The 20,477-nt window shown below is 48.2% G+C and overlaps 1 protein-coding gene across 3 annotated transcripts in view; it reads right to left on the bottom strand.

Annotated features, from left to right (window-relative positions):
• The window catches only part of MPP4 (MAGUK p55 scaffold protein 4), a 245,382-nt gene that overhangs the window by 85,210 nt on the left and 139,695 nt on the right, over positions 1–20,477 (bottom strand). For all 3 annotated transcript variants that reach the window (XM_069226059.1, XM_069226058.1, XM_069226061.1), the window contains 2 exons: positions 17,802–17,972; positions 10,289–10,369 (listed from right to left, as the gene is read on the bottom strand). In XM_069226059.1, the coding sequence (XP_069082160.1) occupies positions 10,289–10,369; positions 17,802–17,972 (252 nt within the window). The remainder of the gene's footprint in view (positions 1–10,288; positions 10,370–17,801; positions 17,973–20,477) is intronic.

The raw sequence follows: 20,477 nt of genomic DNA, 5'->3' as shown, positions 1-20,477 counted from the left end.
CTAACACCTCCTCAGAATCATTCCTACCTAGCTCTTTCACATATTTTGACATACTTTCTACCCGCTTCGCAACTGCTATTGCTTCTTCCAAGGACGGATTTTTTAAATGTAACATCTTTTCCGGGATTTTCACACATCTTGTACGATTTATTAATTGGTCCCTTATGATTTCTTCATGCAAATCTCTAAACTTGCACGTATTTGCCAATGTGCGTAATGCGCTCACAAATTGATCAATAGATTCATGAGCAGACTGAGCTCTAGAAAAGAAATCTGTGACATTCTACAACAATATTTAACTTTCGGCTAAAATGTTCTTCCAATGCTTTAAAAGCCCTTGTGTAGACTTCATCATCATCACCATCTTCTTCCTCATCAGAGCCCTTTTCTTCATTCACCGATAAATTCGCAATGGGTAAAGTTTTCAATATTTTCCTGCCTTCGACGCCCAAATTATGTTTTAAGAGGGCAAGTTTTCTTTTGGCTGTAAAAATAGCCCCCCCTAAAGCTTCTAAATATGTTTCAAACGTCTCCCTCCAGTCCTCCCAAGACATGCACGGTTCACCCGAAGCACTTAAAAATGTAGGTGGTGGTGCTATTGCTTGCATCTTCCCTTAGCACAACAACTTACAAAATACATGCACAGAAAAAAAAACACCCCAGATTAATATAAACTTGTAACATAAAAAACTAACACAACAAAAGTAGTCACCGTAGTCACCGCCTTGCAGAACTTCTCTGTAAAACGTTCGATAGTCGCACTAGTGTCCAACTTTTAACTTGTGCCCAACAAGTCTTTCAAGCGTCACTTTCCATGTTCTGAAAACTTATAACCTAAGGGAGGATAAGAAAATAAAAACGTAGTCTCGCAACACACTATTGGTGCGTCAATAGCATCCCTTTTTTGGGGGGGCTCCAAACTGCTCAGGTTTATTTCGGTAGGCGGTTCCGCTCGCTCCAGCGTTGTGACGTTCCGCTATCGACGTTCATCCAGAGGAGTAAGTGCGAACCCAGATCACCATCGCTGCCATGAGATGAACATCAGTTCCATAGAATGTCACAAGGTAAGCCGCGCGGTTGTTTAACAACGCGAGACGAATGCGCAAGGAATATTGTTCAACGGTCCCACAACTGTCCACAGCACATGCGTTTTAATTAACTTAGAGAAACCGTAGCTTCCTTACATCTTCTGTAGGCATAAATCGCCGCCCAACACAGCGCTTTCCAATTAACTGAATTTTTCTTCCAAGGGTAGATAGTGGCCCGCCCTTCTCCCACAGGTCCAAACCCTTGTCTTCCTACCTGTGACACTGATCTTCATAAATTGTGGCACACACCTTCATACGCGTACAATCCGAAACAGACAGAAACAAAGGAAATAAAAAAATGGTAATAAAGTCTTCTTCCACTACAGTTTCTCGACCAGGAAAAAATGACAGCTATGTCACAGACTGCCAGGGTTGGTCCATATCTTCAATCCCATCCTCGTCGCCACTGTAGAGATCCAATACACACAAAACCGTTTCTTCCTTCTTTTTATTTAGTACAAGATAGACACATCCAACCCTGGCAGAACTCAAGAGCAGAATGCCTTTTTTTCATGTCATAACATTCCACCACAGTTGTTAGGCAATACTTAGAACTGAACACTAACTATAATACAACAGTAGGGCTGTTGGAAATGGCCCTTTTTGCAGGGTTATCCCCAAACTTTTTGCCTTCTTCCTCCTGTTTTTCAGGTCTGTTTTTGCTGGTTTATTGTCTCTGCGCATTTTACCACTGCTAATCAGTGCTAAAGTGCAAGTGCTCCCTAAAGAAATTGTGCTGTTGATTGGTTTATCCATGATTGGCATACTTGAATTACTGGTAAGTCCCTAGTAAAGTGCCCTAGAGGTGCCCGGGGCCTGTAAATCAAATGCTACTAGTGGGCCTGCAGCACTGGTTGTGCCACCCACATTAGTAGCCCTGTAAACATGGCTCAGACCTGCCACTGCAGTGTCTGTGTGTGCAGTTTTAAACTGCCATTTCGACTTGGCAAGTGTACCCACTTGCCAGGCCTCAACCTTCCCTTTTACTACATGTAAGGCACCCCTAAGTTAGTCCCTAAGTAGCCCCAGGGGCAGGGTGCAGTGTATGTTTAATGTAGGACATATACTAGTGTGTTTTATATGTCCTAACAGTGAAATACTGCCAAATTCAGTTTTCACTGTGCAAGGCCTATCTCTCTCATAGGTTAACATGGGGCGTGCCTTTAAATATCCTTAAAGCGCAGATTCCCTTTGACAGTAGATATAAATGTGGACTTTAGGGTCTCTGATCTCACAATTTAAAAATATATCTTTTAGTGAAGTTGTTTTTTAAATTGTCTGTTTGAAAATACAACTTTTAGAAAGTAGGCATTTTCTTCCTTATACCATTTTGTGACTCTGCCTGTTTGTGGATTGTCTGTCTGGGTCAGTTTGACAGTTGGGCTGTTTTGCACCTCTCTAGACAGTGACACAAAAGGGGCGGGTGTAGCCTGCATATCCCAATGAGCCATCTGAGCTAGAGAGGAGGGAAGAGTGGTCGTTCACACTTGAAAGGACTGTGCCTGCCCTCACACAACGCAGTCTCTGACCCCCTGGTGTGCGTCTGGGGCCTGGCCTGGACACGGAAGGATCTTGCAAACATGAGACTTTGCTTTGAAGTTTGCCAACTTCAAAGGCAGAACTGGGTATAAGAAGAAGACCCAAAACCCCAGACTTTAAGAATCTTTCTGGAATCAAGAGGAACCTCTGCCCAGGAGAAGAGCTGAAGAGATGAATGAGGAGTACTGTCCCTTTGCTGTGTTGCTTTGCTGTACTGGCCTGCAGTTGCTGCTTCTGCCTGAAAAGAGTGCAAAGGGTGAACTTTGCTATGTGTCCTGCTTGATAAAATTCTCCAATGGCTTGGAGTAGAGCTTGCCTCCTGTTGGAAGTCTCAGGGACACCAAAGACTTCAGTTTCCTCGACCTGCAGCACTGGGAACTGTGTGTTTTGTGCTGTTCAGGAGGAGAACCCACTGCAATGCTGCCAACGATGCCGCTGGCCTGCACCGTGACCTGCCGACGCCACACGGAGTCGCATTGCCCCGCGACCCTGGTCTCCCCGACGCCGTCATCGGACGACTTTACCGAGCCGCTGCTCGCACCACGACCTGTCGGCCCCGCACTGTGGCATCGCCTGCTCACACCACAGCCTGGGCATCCCCGACGGCGACGCTCCTGCTGACACCAGTGCTGCTGCCTGCACCGTGGCCTGTGGACACTGCTCGTGAGGTACACAAAGCACCGTCCCATCCCGCACTGCAGCCCCGGTCCACCGACGCCAGCACCACTGACTCCTGTGTCTTCACCAGGCATCCTGCATGCACCGTGGCCTGTGGACACCGCTGGTGAGGGTCACGAAGCACCGTCTCGTCCCGCACTGCTGGCTTGGGCCTACCGACGACAGCGCTTCAGCAATGACGACGGCACTGCCTGCAGCGTGACCAGTTTACATCGCACGTCGCACCACCCCGCTTCACACTGCAGCCCTGGTCTCACCGACGCCGCTATGCGCCGTCACTAAGCCACTGCCTGCACCGTGACCTGTGGACACCGCACGTCGCATCATCCCGTTTTGCACTGCAGCCCCGACGCCATCGACGCTGGCGCACCTGACTTCATCAGCCTGGAGTTCGATCTGCAACGTGTGTGACCTCAAGGGCTCGACGACTCCTGCACCGACTCCGGAACCGACACCGCTGCGTCAGCTACGCTGCTCTCCGGAGCTCACCGCGAGGATCACGATGCCCTGCAAATCCAAGGCACTGTTTGTGGGTCTTCCTGACACCGTAGCTGGCCCGCAACGCTGTGGCCAGTCTGAACTGTTGGTTTTGTTGATCACGACGCTGTGATAGCCCCAGGTGGAGCTATCGACTTCAAGGAAGTGTAGTTTTGAGTAAATCTTGCAGAATTAATATTTTTCTTACTGTATGTTGGATTTTTATCGTATTTGGTCTTGTTTTATATAGATAAATATTGGCTATTTTTCTAAAACTGGTGTGGTGCCCTTTTGTAGTGTTTTCACGTATTACTATGTGTTATGTGCAAATGCTTTACACATTGCTTCTGGGATAAGCCTGACTGCTCGTGCCAAGCTACCAAGGGGGTGAGCAAGGGTTATCTGAGCGGGTATCTCCCTTATCCTGATTAGAGTGAGGGTCCCTACTTGGACAGGGTGCAAACCGACTGCCAACTAAAGACCCCATTTCTAACAAGGGCCTACAGAATAAACATTTGCATTGGAAACTAAAGCAGTACCCTGTGCAGTACCAATGCCACAGTCTCAAATTTGTAGGACAGACTGAGTGGCACCCAGCACTGTTACTCCTGTGAGCCTGGAGTAAATGGTCTTCTCTGACTGTTCTCTGAACTCACTTTGGGTGGATGTGTGGTCATTTTCTGATCCCACCCCAATTGATCATCCAGTGAAGATCCAGGCAAAGGATCATGAAGAGACTTTGGACTCCTGATCCACCCCGGCTCATCTGGCCCTCATCCACCTGACCCTCCTTGCAAGCACCTGCACCCATACTTAGTGTCCCGGCCCTATAGCTAAAGACAAAGACACAAAACCATCCCATCAGGGTAAGATTGACAAATATGCCAGGGCAGCCAATCCCACTCCAAATGATGAAACAACCTCCCATGCACTGGACAGTGCAGCACTATTAACTCCAATCAATCAGTCTAGGGCAGCACTGGAATCAGGAACTGGGGAGGTCTGCTAGGGAATCTCACTCATGAGACAGGACCTTCACAATGTGGCAGAACATGCCACAGCGGCGGAAAAAAGAATATCTGAAGTGGAAGACACAACCCAAGCTATGAGCAGGGACTTGATAGATGCTAAGGCTGTCACCAAAGATCTACTATGGAGAGTCAATGATGCTAAAAACTGGGCGCGTTGCAACAGTTTGCAACTGGCGATGTTTCCAGAAGAGAGTGCGAGGACTAACATGCATGACTTTTTGATCAATTGGTTTCAGATCACCTTCCCTGTAACTACCTTCTCTTCTCTACTTGCTTAGTCATAGAAAGGGCCCATAAAGCGCTGGCTCCCGAGCCGCCTCCAGGTGCTCCACCGTATGCAGTAATAGCTCGGTGCTCCTGAACTTCCAAGACTGGGACGCACTGCTCTGAGAGGTGATGCAATTGGGTGAAATTAAGTTTGATTCCTCCACAATAAGAATATTCCCTGACTATTCCTGTGAAGTCCAGAAGCAGCACTTTGCTGGGGCTAAGGGCAATCAATCACCCCAAACCCAACCCTAATGTTGGTGAGCTAGAGGCCTCGGGATGAAGCGGTAGGCTGGAGTGGTGTTCAACACAATGAGGAGAAACAGTACAGCCACTGTGTGACGCTTCTCACTGCATCCAGCTTACAATGCCACTCCATATATATTTCACCGGGTGCCTCTTGCCCACTCCGGGGCCTGTCGCCACTCAAAGTGGCCTGTGGAGGGTCCTCAAGGTAGCCACCTCTGCTTGACCGGGCACTCGCCGCCATGGGCCTGTTTCCCCCGCTGCCTCCCTTGCAGGACACCGGGACCACAATGGCACTGTTTACTCGCCAATTACCTCCTCCCCTCCCACTTCACTGGAGGATTAGTGCTCTGGCGCTCTCATTCAAGCCAAGGGGGGGGCACCGCAGAGCTGTCTGATGGGGCCTTGCTGGCTCTCCAGCCGAGACCTAGGGCCCCGCCACACACCTCAGGGAAGCTACTATGCAGACCTCGAGCCCGATTATGCGTCCGCCGTCCGCTCAGCGAAGGGTATACAAGTGTTCATGGAGCACAGCGAGTCCCAATTCCCCCAGATGCAGTCGGCGCTCCACTCCCAACGAGCAGCCCGAGCAGACACCCCTCTTCTCTGGGAACCCACCACTCCACGGTCGTACCACCGCCTCTCCCAAGGGAGGCGTCACGACCCTGGGCTGCTGGCTCCAGATTCAGTCTTCACTCGCAGTGCTGCGATTATCGGCCCCAGGCTCTCTCGATTGCAGCCACTGTATATTACGTCTGGGGCTGCCTCTCGCCTCAGGTTCCCACAGCCTCCATTTTGATGTAGAGTACTTCACCATATCAGGGCCACGGGTGAGCAGAATGGCTAGCGGCTTGGTTTTTTCCTGGCTACAATCAGTGTACCAGGTGCAGGCAGTTGTGTAGCAGGATTTGTGGGGATCGATAACGTCTGGGGACACAGGATTGATGCGGGATAAGGAAGGGTCTGGCCGGAGCACCGCTCAGGCACTTCTAGCCCGCCATCTTGTCGGCCACAGCAAATGTTATTTAAATCTGTTTTATTTTTAAAATAATCAATCACCAATCCTGCTTCCATTCTTCTGCAGTTATCTGCATAGAATTGAGGAGCATTCTGGAGTATTATTGTAGGAAAGTACCATCTTGCCTGGCATATTACCCCCATATTTCACTGTATATATGTTGTTTTAGTTGTATGTGTCACTGGGACCCTGCCGGCCAGGGCCCCAGTGCTCATAAGTGTGCCCTGTATGTGTTACCTGTGTGATGACTAACTGTCTCACTGAGGCTCTGCTAATCAGAACCTCAGTGGTTATGATCTCTCTTTGCTTTCCAAATTGTCACTAACAGGCTAGTGACCAATTTCACCAATTCACATTGGCATACTGGAACACCCTTATAATTCCCTAGTATATGGTACTGAGGTACCCAGGGTATTGGGGTTCCAGGAGATCCCTATGGGCTGCAGCATTTCTTTTGCCACCCATAGGGAGCTCTGACAATTCTTACACAGGCCTGCCACTGCAGCCTGAGTGAAATAACGTCCACGTTATTTCACAGCCATTTACCACTGCACTTAAGTAACTTATAAGTCACCTATATGTCTAACCTTTACCTGGTAAAGGTTGGGTGCTAAGTTACTTAGTGTGTGGGCACCCTGGCACTAGCCAAGGTGCTCCCACATTGTTCAGGGCAAATTCCCCGGACTTTGTGAGTGCGGGGACACCATTACTCGCGTGCACTATACATATGTCACTACATATGTATAGCGTCACAATGGTAACTCCTAACATGGCCATGTAACATGTCTAAGATCATGGAATTGTCACCCCAATGCCATTCTGGCATTGGGGAGATAATTCCATGATCCCCCGAGTCTCTAGCACAGACCCGAGTACTGCCAAACTACCTTTCCCGGGGTTTCACTGCAGCTGCTGCTGCTGCCAACCCCTCAGACAGGTTTCTTCCCTCCTGGGGTCCAGCCAGGCTTGGCCCAGGAAGGCAGAACAAAGGACTTTCTCAGAGAGAGGGTGTTACACCCTCTCCCTTTGGAAAAGGTGTCAGGGCTGGGGAGGAGTAGCCTCCCCAGCCTCTGGAAATGCTTTGATGGGCACAGATGGTGCCCATCTCTGCATAAGCCAGTCTACACCGGTTCAGGGATCCCCCAGCCCTGCTCTGGTGCGAAACTGGACAAAGGAAAGGGGAGTGACCACTCCCCTGACCTGCACCTCCCCTGAGAGGTGCCCAGAGCTCCTCCAGTGTGCTACAGACCTCTGCCCTCTTGGAAACAGAGGTGCTGCTGGCACACTGGACTGCTCTGAGTGGCCAGGGCCAGCAGGTGACGTCAGAGACTCCTTCTGATAGGCTCTTACCTGTCTTGCTAGCCTATCCTCCTTCCTAAGTAGCCAAACCTCTTTTTCTGGCTATTTAGGGTCTCTGCTTTGGGGAATTCTTTAGATAACGAATGCAAGAGCTCATCAGAGTTCCTCTGCATCTCTCTCTTCACCTTCTGCAAAGGAATTGACCGCTGACTGCTCTGGACGCCTGCAAAACCGCAACAAAGTAGCAAAGACGACTACTGCAACCTTGTATCGCTGATCCTGCGGCCTTCTCGACTGTTTTCCTGGTGGTGCACGCTGTGGGGGTAGTCTGCCTCCTCTCTGCACTAGAAGCTCCGAAGAAATCTCCCCTTGGAACGACAGAATCCTCCCCCTGCAACCGCAGGCACCAAAAGACTGCATCACCGGTCCTCTGGGTCCCCTCTCAGCACAACGAGCGTGGTCCCTGGAACTCAGCAACTCTGTCCAAGTGACTCCCACAGTCCAGTGACTCTTCAGTCCAAGTTTGGTGGAGGTAAGTCCTTGCCTCCCCACGCTAGACTGCATTGCTGGGTACCGCATGATTTACAGCTGCTCCGGCTCCTGTGCACTCTTCCAGGATTTCCTTTGTGCACAGCCAAGCCTGGGTCCCCGACACTCTAACCTGCAGTGCACAACCTCCTGAGTTGTCCTCCGGCGTCGTAGGACCTTCTTTTGTGACTTCGGGTGAGCTCCGGTTCACTCTTCTTCGTAGTGCCTGTTCCAGCACTTCTGCGGGTGCTGCTTGCTTCTGAGTGAGCTCTTTGTCTTGCTGGATGCCCCCTCTGTCTCCTCATTCAATTGGCGACATCCTGGTCCCTCCTGGGCAACAGCAGCATCCAAAAACCCTAACCGCGACCCTTGCAGCTAGCAAGGCTTGTTTGCGGTCTTTCTGCATGGAAACACCTCTGCAAGCTTTTCCACGACGTGGGACATCCATCCTCCAAAGGGGAAGTTCCTAGTCCTCTTCGTTCTTGCAGAATCTACAGCTTCTACCATCCAGTGGCAGCTTCTTTGCACCCACAGCTGGCATTTCCTGGGCATCTGCCCACTCCCGACTTGAGTGTGACTCTTGGACTTGGTACCCTTGTTCCACAGGTACTCTTGTCTGGAAATCCATCGTTGTTGCATTGCTGGTGTTGGTCTTCCTTGCAGAATTCCCCTATCACGACTTCTGTGCTCTCTGGGGAACTAAGGTGCACTTTGCACCCACTTTTCAGGGTCTTGGGGTGGGCTATTTTTCGAACCCTCACTGTTTTCTTACAGTCCCAGCGACCCTCTACAAGCTCACATAGGTTTGGGGTCCATTTGTGGTTCGCATTCCACTTCTAGAGTATATGGTTTGTGTTGCCCCTATACCTATGTGCTCTCATTGCAATCTATTGTGACTGTACATTGCTTGCATTGCTTTCTATTGCTATTACTGCATATTTTTGGTATTGTGTACATATATCTTGTGTATATTTGCTATCCTCATACTGAGGGTACTCACTGAGATACTTTTGGCATATTGTCATAAAAATAAAGTACCTTTATTTTTAGTATATCTGTGTATTGTGTTTTCTTATGATATTGTGCATATGACACCAGTGGTATAGTAGGAGCTTTACACGTCTCCTAGTTCAGCCTAAGCTGCTCTGCTAAGCTACCTTTTCTCTCAGCCCAAGCTGCTAGACACCTCTTCTACACTAATAAGGGATAACTGGACACGGTGCAGAGTGTAAGTACCCCTTGGTACCACTACAAATCCTGCTACACAACTGGCCTGCAGCCTCCTACAATTATGAATAGCAACAAATTATTACATTTTTCAAACATGTAGAGCTACTGTCAGTAATGCAAGCTGAGCTTACATTTCACAATATCACCTTAATGTTCTTGTGCTAAGAGAAAAGGCTTTGCCCTTGATTTAGAGTTTGGCCAATGGGTTACTCCATTATAAATGTGACTGATGCCATTACTAGAGCACTATGGCACTTAAGTAATCCTCCACCAAACTCTAATCAGGACTTTTGTGTTATTGAATCATATATACAATTTTGACTCTCATATACATATATTTGCATATCTTGCTTTAGCAGCTGCAATCCTCTTTTCCTCATGCCATCATGTGGCACTGTGAACTGGCATCCATAGGGTTTGTGCTGCAGGAGAGGGTGGGCTTAATTGTCCAGTGGACCAAACGAACTTGCCAACCTGTTGTCCTTGATCTCTGGTGAACCCTTCTGTGACCTCCATCTGTGTGGTTATCTGCAGCCACTAGGTTGCACAGATCTGCATCCAGCAGCCAGCAACAGTGAATGAACTGTGTAAGATTAATCACCCTGTTTGACAAGCTAATTCAAGTTGAATCATGTATGATACTTTTAAGACACCTGCATAGAAGCAATGATTGCTGGCCAGAAAAGACAATTGCACATAGAATGACAGTCAAATGCAAAAAAGTGGTCTGAATTCAGTCTGAACCAAGGCACCTAATCCAGCATAATGTATTACCTGAGATTTCCAGTCACATCCTCTCAACTCATGCTAATTTTGTGGTGAAGTGGCCCTCAGATGTATGCATTCCTCCCACAGCCGACAGAAAAAGAAAGCAAAACAGGACTTACGGGGAACCGCACATTGAAAAGTATTCGGGTTGATCCTAATTAGCTGCCTTCTTAACTCGTTGACTCCAACACCAGAAGGCCCTAGATGGAAACAATGCATCTCAACATTAACTCTTATCTCAGTCTTTATATTCATAACACATTTCATCTATTGTCCATTGTGTGTGATTTAATTTCCCAAGCTCACCTGTTTATTTCTGATAACACTGCTTAAAGATGTCTCCAATGCTTTACAGACTGGCTTGGTAAAAGTGGTCTTTCACAGGTTACTTCCACCACACTAAATTGGTGTCTTTCTAGCAACTGATGTTATTAATCCCTGGCAACATACTGACCAACAACCTTTATTGACTCTTCAATGGACCCAGAAAACCTTGAGCTGTACCTCTGTGCGCCGGTAGTTTGGGTTGATCGGTTCCGCATCGGACGTGACATGCATAGTGCCTATATATATATGCGCCACCCCTGCACGCTGACATCAGTTTCTTTTGTGACTATTTCTACCCAAAACACAGAGTCACATTTGACCAGTGTGCAGAATCTCATAGGATGTTAGAGTAAAAAGCCCATTTCGCAGAATGGGGAGAATGGGAGTGTTGGTGAGGAATCTGCCCTTAGAGAGAGTCTCTACCAGGAAGAGTATTACAGAAGGTAAGTAACTTGTTCTTTTGATAGAGACTTTTATCCTCAGATTCCTCACCTTTGACTAGATACCCAAGTAATAACTCTTTTAAGTGGCTCAAACCAGAAAATCCTGGAGGACTGAATGGGAAAAATGTCAGTTTCAACGGATCTGACTGTCTAAGTCAGGGATCTCCAACCTTTTCTGTAGCAAAAGCTACTCCTGATCATTGAAAATCATAGTGAGCTACTGAAGTCCAAGCAACTTGCGCATTACCAGACACCCCACACCCAACTTCATTGACTTTAGGCCTACTGTCCATAGAGCTAGATACTGTGGTTTGAACAAAATACTTTGATTAGGGGCACATTGAAAGGGCTGCCATGTGTGTCAGTGAGAGGGTGGTCTTTAGGGATTTATGGACATGTGTAATTATGAATGGGATATATGTGTATAGGTGACTGATGTCATATGTCCTTGTGGGACAGGATGTACCTTTCACCGTATGTGGCACCATTATATGTATAACACAAACATACAACCATTTTTTTAAATGGGAGAAATTTAAAGTGCAAAAATGTTCATAACATGGAACATTTTTCTACACTTTAAATTTCCCCCATTTGAAAAATGACTGTTTTTTTCAGTTACAACTATGGCACTGGGAGCTAGAGGCCTGCTTTTTGTAAATGAACACCTGGAAGAATTTGAGAAAATTAAAATGAAAAGTAGACTTTTCATTTAAATTTTCTCTGATTTAAAAGCATTGAGAGACATAATTTTGTTCTCACCTCCAATACTGAGTTGACAAGGACTTTTATTCAGGCATTAAATAACTTAGTGCTTCAAATCTTCATCTCTGTGGCTCACAATGGCTTGTAAATCTGACTCCACCTGGTCTAAGTAGTAGTGATTTGCGAAAATGTAAAAGATGCCAACATATCAGCTTGGCAGATATCCAGGAAACGCACCCAGCATGCTAACACAGTAGTAGCAGCCTTGGCCCTGATAGAGTGGGCCTGCAAGCCCTTATGAGGCTGATCTTGATGCAGAGTACAATCCATTGAGAGATGGTCTGTTTCTGCACCATCTTGCTCTTTTTCCCTCCACTCAACACAACAAAGAGCTGACTGTCCATCCAATGTTCTTTGTTGTGATCAATGTAGAATGAGAGAGCTCTCTCTGGGTCCAGGCGGTAGAGTCTTTCCTTCTCCTTAGAAGGATAAGACAGAGCAAAAAAAGTAGGCAGCGTGCTGTTCTGGCCTACATGAAAGGGAGTGACCATGTTCCGCACAAAATAGAGACATGTCCAAAGAAACAGTTTGTCTGGGTAAAAGTTGGTGTAGGGAGGGTTAACTGAAAGGACTTGAAGTTTGCTGACTGCCCTGACCGATGTACTGGCCACCAAGAAGACCGCCTTGAGAGTTAGGAGTCTGAGCGCAGAGTTATGCAGGGCCTCGAATGATGAGCCCAGGAGGAACATTTGGACCATATTAAGGTCACATTGGTGTATGATGAAAGGGATGGGGAAACAAATGTTGAAAACCCTTAGGAAAATGTGTCACAGCGGGTCACTTAAACAGTGAGGGCTGATCTAGCAACCGTAAAAAACTCAATATGGCTGAAAGGTAAGATTTAACAGGCTTTAGTGGGCTTAGAACAGTACAAACAGTAAAACCTCAGTCAAGGGAGTCAAAAGTGGGTCAACATGACGGGAGGAGCACCACACCACAAATTATCCCAATGGTAAGTGTTTACAGCCTTTGTTGAGGGAAACCTGGCTGACAAAATTTCGGAAGACAGATCAAAGGCATTCAATTATTGCTACTCAATCTCCACGCATGAAGGTGGAGTGTGCATAGATACAAGTGTAGGACCCTGCCCTGCTGCTACAACAGAGGTCCTCCTGAAGAAACAGCCTGATCAGAGGATAAATGCTCTTGCTCAGGAGTTCGGGGCCCCAAACCCTCCTTGCTCTGTCCAGAGCCACTAGAATGGCTTGGGCCCGATCGGTCCTGATCTGCTTGAAAACTCAGGACAAGAGCGGTATTGGTGGAAAGGCAAACAGGAGTCCTGTGTTCCAGTTTAAATGGAATGGGTCTCCAAGCAAAAGGTGCATTTGAAAGTCCAACACACAAAACAGCTGACACCGCATTCTCAGTGGTGGCAAATAGTTCACACCAAAGTTTTCCCCATTCTTAGGAGAGACTTTGTGCCACCCCTAAGTGTAGATGCCATTTGTGATCTGCGAGGCAACAGAGGGTGAATTTGTCTGCCCTGGTGTTCAGACATCGTGCATTACCAGGAAGATGTGCTGTTGCTCCAGCCAGATCCAGAGGTGCAGGGCCTCCTGGCACAGAGTCCACACTTCCACTCTGCTCTGTTTGTTACAATACCAAATGGTGGTAGTATTGTCTGTGAACTTCTGTACCAGCCTTCATTTGATGGATGGGAGGAAGGCTTTCAATGCCAAGCGAATTACCCTCATGTGGAGCTGGCACTCTGCTGGAGACCAAAGTCCTCTGATCTCCACCTCTCCCAGATGGCCACTCCAACCCAGAAGCAATGCATTGGTCACCCACCACTGCTAGTTGCGAGTGGGGAGTGGAGAGGGGTCCACAGTTGGTCTAATTGTGAATAATTAGCCACCACTGCAGATCTTTTGCAGTCTCCTTCCAAAGTTTGGACCAGGTTGCAAAGATTCCCTTGATGCGGCATCCACTGGGACTTTAGGTCCAACTGCAAAGCCTGCATCTGCCTTTGGATGTGCTTCAGTAGCAGGATGCAGGAGGAAATCAGACCCAGCAGCCTCAAAATCACTGTCATCAAAATCCAGGGCAGAGGTTGAAACATCAGGCTAATAACTTGAAGGTCCTGGGTTCTCCACTCCTGATGTGTAGTAGAGGAACTACACCATGTCCAGAATAGCTCAGATGAAAGGGAGTGTCTGAGAAGGAGTCAGATGTGACTTCACGATGATAGTGAACCCCAGCGAATGCAGGAAGTTCACATTAGTGTGGAGGTGGGTGACAACTACCTTGGGCGAGCCTGACTTCAACAGCCAGACTTTAATGTACGGGAAGACTGGAAGCCCTGACCTCCGAAGGTGTGCTGCAATCACCGTCATCACTTTTGTGAATAACCATGGGGCACAGGTAAGGCAGAAGGGGAGCTCAGCAAACTGGAAATGCTTTTTCCCCAACGTGAACTGCAGGTAACGTATGGAGGCTTGTAGGATGTGGATGTGAAAATAAGTGTCCTGCAAGCCCAGCGCTACCATCCAGTCCCCAGGGGCCAGGACAGGGACAACCTGAGCTAAGGAATCCTGAGTTTCTCTTTCTTTAGGAAGGCATTGATTGAGCACAGATGTGGATGGGAAGGAGGCCTCCACCCTTTTTCAGCACCAGAAAGTAATGGCAAAAACAACCTTGCCCTTCTTCTGGCACTGGCAGCATCACAATGGCTCCTTTGGCCAAGACAGCCTGCACTTCCTGACAGAACAAGAAGAGATTGTCCTCCTTCAGCCATTCTGGGGATAGTGGCAAAGAAGGAAGGGTTTCCCATAAAGGGAAGGGTATAACCCATCAGTACAATTTGTATCACCCCACTCATCGGACATGATTTTAGCCCATTGTGGCAGATGGTGCCTGATACTGCTACCAACGGGATGCTTGGCTGTGTGCGCTAGGTAGAAAACTCACAAAAGCAGCTTGGAGGCTGTGGCTGCCGATAGGGCGGGAAAATGGAAAGGGTGCTGGGACTGACATCTGTATCCTCTGTGGGATCCTTGACCCCACCCACAAAAGAGCTGAGAAGCATCCAAGCCAACGGGTAGGGCTGGTATTGCAGATGCCTATACCACAGAATGGATGAAAAGACTGTTGTTGTCGTCGGGAAGCCAGAGAGAGGCCTATGCATCTGGCGGTGACCTGGCTGTCATGAAACCACTCGAGTGCAATGTCAGTTTTGTCACCAAATAGGTGGGAGCCATCAAAGGGCATGTCAATCAGGATGCTTGGGCATCCCCTGACAACCCAGGGGACCACAACCAAGTGTGGCAGTGAAGTGCCACTGTAGAGGCTATGGCCCTGCCCGAGAGTCCAGGGTGTCTAGTCCGCACCTGATGGTGAACTTAGTGGTGTCCCGATCATCAACCAGTGCTTGGTTCTGGTTGGCTCGGTCCTCTCCAGGTAGCATGGGCAGCAGCTATGCAACTGAGTCCAATAGAGCATGGGAATATCATCCAGCCTCTTGGATTCCCTATCCGGTGGAGTGTGAGGGAATGCGTTTGGGTTAACCTTAGTCATTGAGGCATGCACAAACAGGCTGTCAGAGGAGCGATGCTGTGAGAGGAAGACTGAGTCTCCTAGGGCGAGATGATGGTGATGGGCAATCATGAGGTGTACAGCAGCCTCTGTGCAAGCCCAGGCGACTAGGAGAACAACTGTGAGGGCTGTGTTAAAGGGGAGCAACGGTTCAGCAGAGCTCACACCAAGGTGACGTACCTTCATCAAGACACTGGTCCTACGCATCACTATTGCAAAAGATGCACCTTCATCCGAAACAGGGGTTGGAGAGGAAGGCATACCAGAGTCAGGGGTGATATCCAGACCACTGTCATCTCTTAGCTCTTCATACCAGTTGTCAGCTTGATATGGGTCCTCCTCAAAGGGTCCAACAACCCTCTCCATCAGCCCGCTCCAGTATCCAAGAGTGACAATTCCAAAGATGGATAAGGCTTGAATGGCACCAGAGTTGACATTGAATGGGGTCAGAAATGCCAATAGGCTCATCTTTGGCATTGGGGGATGCATCGGGCGGACCGAGGCCATGACAGGTAGAGGCACCCATTGGCAGCATCACACCAGACTGGAGAGGATCCAGAGGGCCCAGCTAGTGTTGGGGGTGAACCCACTGGGCGTATCCCAGCAGGGGCAGCTCTCAGCTCCGTGGGCCCCTAAGGCACATCAGAGGGAGTCGAAGGCTCAAAGATGGCATACATGGCATCATAAACTGTTTTAATTTGGTGGAGATCGCACTGGCTCTGGGGAACGCAGGGAAGTGCAAAGCCAGGCCTGCTGCCGGTTCTGCAGATGGAGTGTTTGGGGGGGACCTTGAAGCATGTTTGGATGGAGAAGCCAAAGACCAGTTTGACTTTTTCTTTTGTTTCTTGGGCCCTCATTACGACCCTGGCGGTATAGAACCGCCAGGGCCGCGGCACGCGGGAGCACCGCGACAGGCCGGCGGTGCCCCGCGGGGCATTCTGACCGCGGCGGCTTAGCCGTGGTCAGTAAAGGGAAACCGGCGGTCTCCCGCCGGTTTCCCGCTGCCCCCAGGAATCCTCCAAGCCGGCGCAGCTTGCTGCGCCGGCTTGGGGATTCCGACTCCCCCTCCCGCCATCCAGTTCCTGGCGGTTCTCCCGCCGGGAACCGGATGGCGGGAGGGGGAGTCGCGGGGCCCCTGGGGGCCCCTGCAGTGCCCATGCCAATGGCATGGGCACTGCAGGGGCCCCCGTAAGAGGGCCCCTACAAGTATTTCACTGTCTGCTTGGCAGACAGTGAAATACGCGACGGGTGCAAATGCACCCGTCGCACCTTCCCACTCCGCCGGCTCGATTACGAGCCGGCATCCTCGTGGGAAGGTCGTTTTCCCCTGGGCTGGCAGGCGGCCTTTTGGCGGCCGCCCGCCAGCCCAGGGGAAAACTTGAAATACCCGCCGCGGTCTTTTGACCGCGCCGCGGTATTTTGGAGGGCGGAATTCTGGTGGGCGGCCTCCGCCGCCCGCCAGAATCAGAATCAGGGCCTTGGACTTACCAGGTTTAGAGGCATACGTTTTGGAGCAGGTTGACAACTGTCTGCAGGAACTTCCCTGAAATCTCTGTTGGGACGGGTAAGAACTCAGAGATTTCTTCTGACGCACTGCCAGGAGCTTCATCATCCGCTTGCAGACTGCCTTGGGGTTGGAGCCAGACTCCAGGAACCAGAAACAGACCAACTGGGGATCAGAAACAGAAATCTGCTTGTAACATTCCCTACATTGTTTAAAACCTATTGGTTTGTTAGGGGACATATCTCAAGCACACTGGGAGTACATTGCACAAAAGGAGTTGACAAAAGTTCAAAGATGTTAAAAGAAAACTATTATAGTTAAAGTCCAGATCGGCGCTGTTCGTGTGGATAGAAAGAAACTGATGAATGTGTGTTGCCTACCTAAGAACCACGCTCATCACTTTTGACACGGGGGATGGAACACCAACACAGAGCCAATTGACGCCACGTTTTGGCATGCAGAGGTATTGCTCAAGGTTTTCCATTTCCATTCTGATGCCTAGGGAATATTCTAAGGTGAGGAATCTGCGGTTTGAATTCTCTATCAGAATATACAAACATTATCAGTAATTCAAGTACACCAATTATTTAAATGAATTAAACAATACAGAATACAGAAGATATATATATATATATATATATATATATATATATATATATATATAAATAATATTTAGCAATCAAAAGATGTAGTAAAATAGAGATATGGCACAAATTCAATCATGTAAGTTTTATTATTTTAGCTACATGTGTCAGTCTGCCTGATGGATGCAAGAATGGGCAAGCCTGGTATCTCATGCTCCTGAGCCTGACAGTAGTCATACATGTCATTTTTCACTCTGATGTCACAGAAGGAGGGACCACTTTTATGTGCTGTCTCGGACCAACTTTCTGTGCTGTTTTCTTTGGGGAAACAACAGGTGCCTGATTCCTTGTTTAGGAACCATCAAAAGAGGCATACCCATTCCACCTCTGATGAACAAAGCCCCTTAGCAAGCGTCTTGCTCACACTAAGAAATGTTCAGTACCATGGCACAGTGCCCCAAAAAGCTCCTAAACTTACCTACAAGCACTATCAAACGGTGCCGATCTGTGGGGCGCCGCTGATATCGGACGACTTCCTCATAAGGTGCTGCACCAGAACTGTAGCAACTGCTTGGGCATCGTGAATAGCAGAATGTCTGGGTGTTGTGAGATTTTCTGCGGCACAGGCGAAAGCTTCTGCGAAACCCAGCTGGGAAGAATACAAAATAAGCTCTAATTTAGCAAGCATTGACAAAGCCAATCAATCGTGCTAACCTTATTTGCTTTGGCAGGGCTTGTAGAACTGTGGTACAAGTATTGTCAAAGTATTGTGAAAGCCAAAAGTAGCTGGCAGTCATATTGGAATGGAATTGCGTATATTTTACTGCGGCTGTACCATTTTAAGATGGCCATGACATTGCATCTAGACGTGTGGCTATGATATACACGTTCAATCCAGAGCCCTGCTAGAGTTCAACAGACAGACCTTAACACCGCCTGCAAACATGCTACAGCTCACACTGTGCTCAGACTGTCAGGTTCGTTTTGGTCCTAATCCAGATTTTATGCCCTCCATCCTTTCTGGTCCACTAGTGACTCTCCTGACATCACAAAGACCCCAACTTGTGCAATCTGCCTACCTCCATGGAAATCCACATATTATTGATCAGTTCATGTCTACACTTCTGCTCTTTTGTGAAACGTTCAAGTAAAAGCCTGTGAAGATGCTCTCTACTTTGGCTGAATGTTGTTGTGCTTTTTGCTCTGTGGTACTCCATTGTAATTGATCATGACTTCCTACAGGTGCCCCCAGCTTTTGATAAATACCGGGTCACTTAAACAGGTAGGTTATATTCATCTAGTCTTTTTAGGAGGAGACGTTACTGAATGGGCAGAGCTGACAACCTTGGAACTGAGGAACCAGGTTTGAGTCTCAACCTCGGCTCAACAGCTTGTGATTCTGAGCTAATCATTAAACTTCCCTGTCTAAAAAGAAAGTGTAATGTAATCTGGTTCTCATGTAAAGTGCATTAATGGCCTTAGGGTCAAGATAGCGCTATTTAAAACTACAAAAAAAGAATCTCAGCTGCATCATCACAGCGGAATGTCTGACTAGTACCAGGACTCTGGAGGTTGTTGGTCCCCAAAGGCTGGGCACAAGCCTGGACTCTGGAGGGAACCCTGCTGCTGTGACCTGCTCTGGAAGAAGAGGAGGCTGGGCTGCTTGGTTTATGGAGAAGAGTCCGCTCTTGACCAATTTTAAGTTGACTGAAGACCGAGAGGAGTAATCTTGAGGAAGTGAGCAATCTTTAAAGCCATGTGAAGCCATAAGAACCTTCCAGGCAACCTTCCCATAAACCAACTGAATACGTCGACTTTGTAAGTGGGTCCGTGACCTTCAGGGGCCATTCAAGATTTTCTCATTGAGAGGAGCAGACGGTCGTTTCCCTTGTACCATTGGTCCTAACTGAGCTGGGTCGATCTTTTTCCAAAACGGAACATTCTTCCACATCATCCAGTTCGCTGTTATTGTGGTTTTTAGGTGTGGCTAGACCAGAACCGTAAATCGAGTTCCCAAATTACAACTTGGAATTGGTGAGCACAGTGAATGCCCCATGTTCAATGCCCCTGCTACCCAAAAATGTCAACCCATAAACAATTGTTCACAAAATTTGGGCCCATAAAAGTTTGGTAATCCAGGGAAACTGTGGGTGCTACTTCATTTCCTGTACCAAGAGTCCCCTGTTTTGTCACCACGACATTTGTGATCAACTGCCGCTGGAACTCTGCCCCTGAAAAGCATCGACTACCCACCCTGTCACTGATCATTGGACCCCAGTGGACATATCAACTGGCTCTGTATGACCATCATTTTTCTAAGGGCGAGAGTGACTGTTCACTTAAAAAAAAATACTTTTATTAAGTATTCAGCAATTACACACAGCCATAGTAATCAAATTATGAACGGTTGACTACATCGATAGTCTCAATAACCACAAAGGCGTCTGAGGGTGCTGGGCTATCAGGTAGCTTACCGGAAGTACAGGAAAAAACATAACCTGATGTTTAACTACGCTGTTCACTTTTAAGTGGTGGGTTTTTAAAACGTGCGAGCATTTTGACATTAACAACAGATTTTCCTCTGCCTTCACTTTACCCCACTGTGTTGTCCCCCCTTCCACCATGACACTAGGACATATGACAGACGTCCCAAAATCTTGGCTGCACGGAATTGTCAGGAGCCTCTAGTTTCACTGACAGGCCTGAAGGTTTCTGAAGAGAGCTGAGAACTCAGAAATGTGCCCATCGGATAACATTATTTGAATTGCAATACTGGCGGTACTAGGGCCCCTCTTTTTTGGAGGAGGGTGTGGTGTCGCGGGGCTGTGTAAACACCGCCCACGTGACACCGGTCAGCCCAAGTACGGGTGACTCCAACTCAAATGAGTTGGTGAGCCCCGGATGTAATGAGGTGTGCTCCACCTCTTGTTTGTATGGAAATGGTTTGCTCTCGGGTTAACGAGCGATTGTATAAATAAACGGAGGGCGTGGTCTGGCGGGGAGACGCTACGGCGCGTAGATGGAACAGCATCCCGTACGAAGCACCGGAGGTGCTTCGAGAACGGCCCAAATGACCACGTGCTCCAAATGACCATAGCGTTGAGTAAACGTGTATTTATTTCCCAACGCCGATAATAGCAAACAGAATCTGCAA

The sequence above is a fragment of the Pleurodeles waltl genome, chromosome 3_1, assembly GCF_031143425.1.
Source record: "Pleurodeles waltl isolate 20211129_DDA chromosome 3_1, aPleWal1.hap1.20221129, whole genome shotgun sequence".
Taxonomy (NCBI): domain Eukaryota; kingdom Metazoa; phylum Chordata; class Amphibia; order Caudata; family Salamandridae; genus Pleurodeles; species Pleurodeles waltl.
Note: the sequence above shows the minus strand (reverse complement) of the source record. Positions and strands in the feature narration are given on the sequence as shown.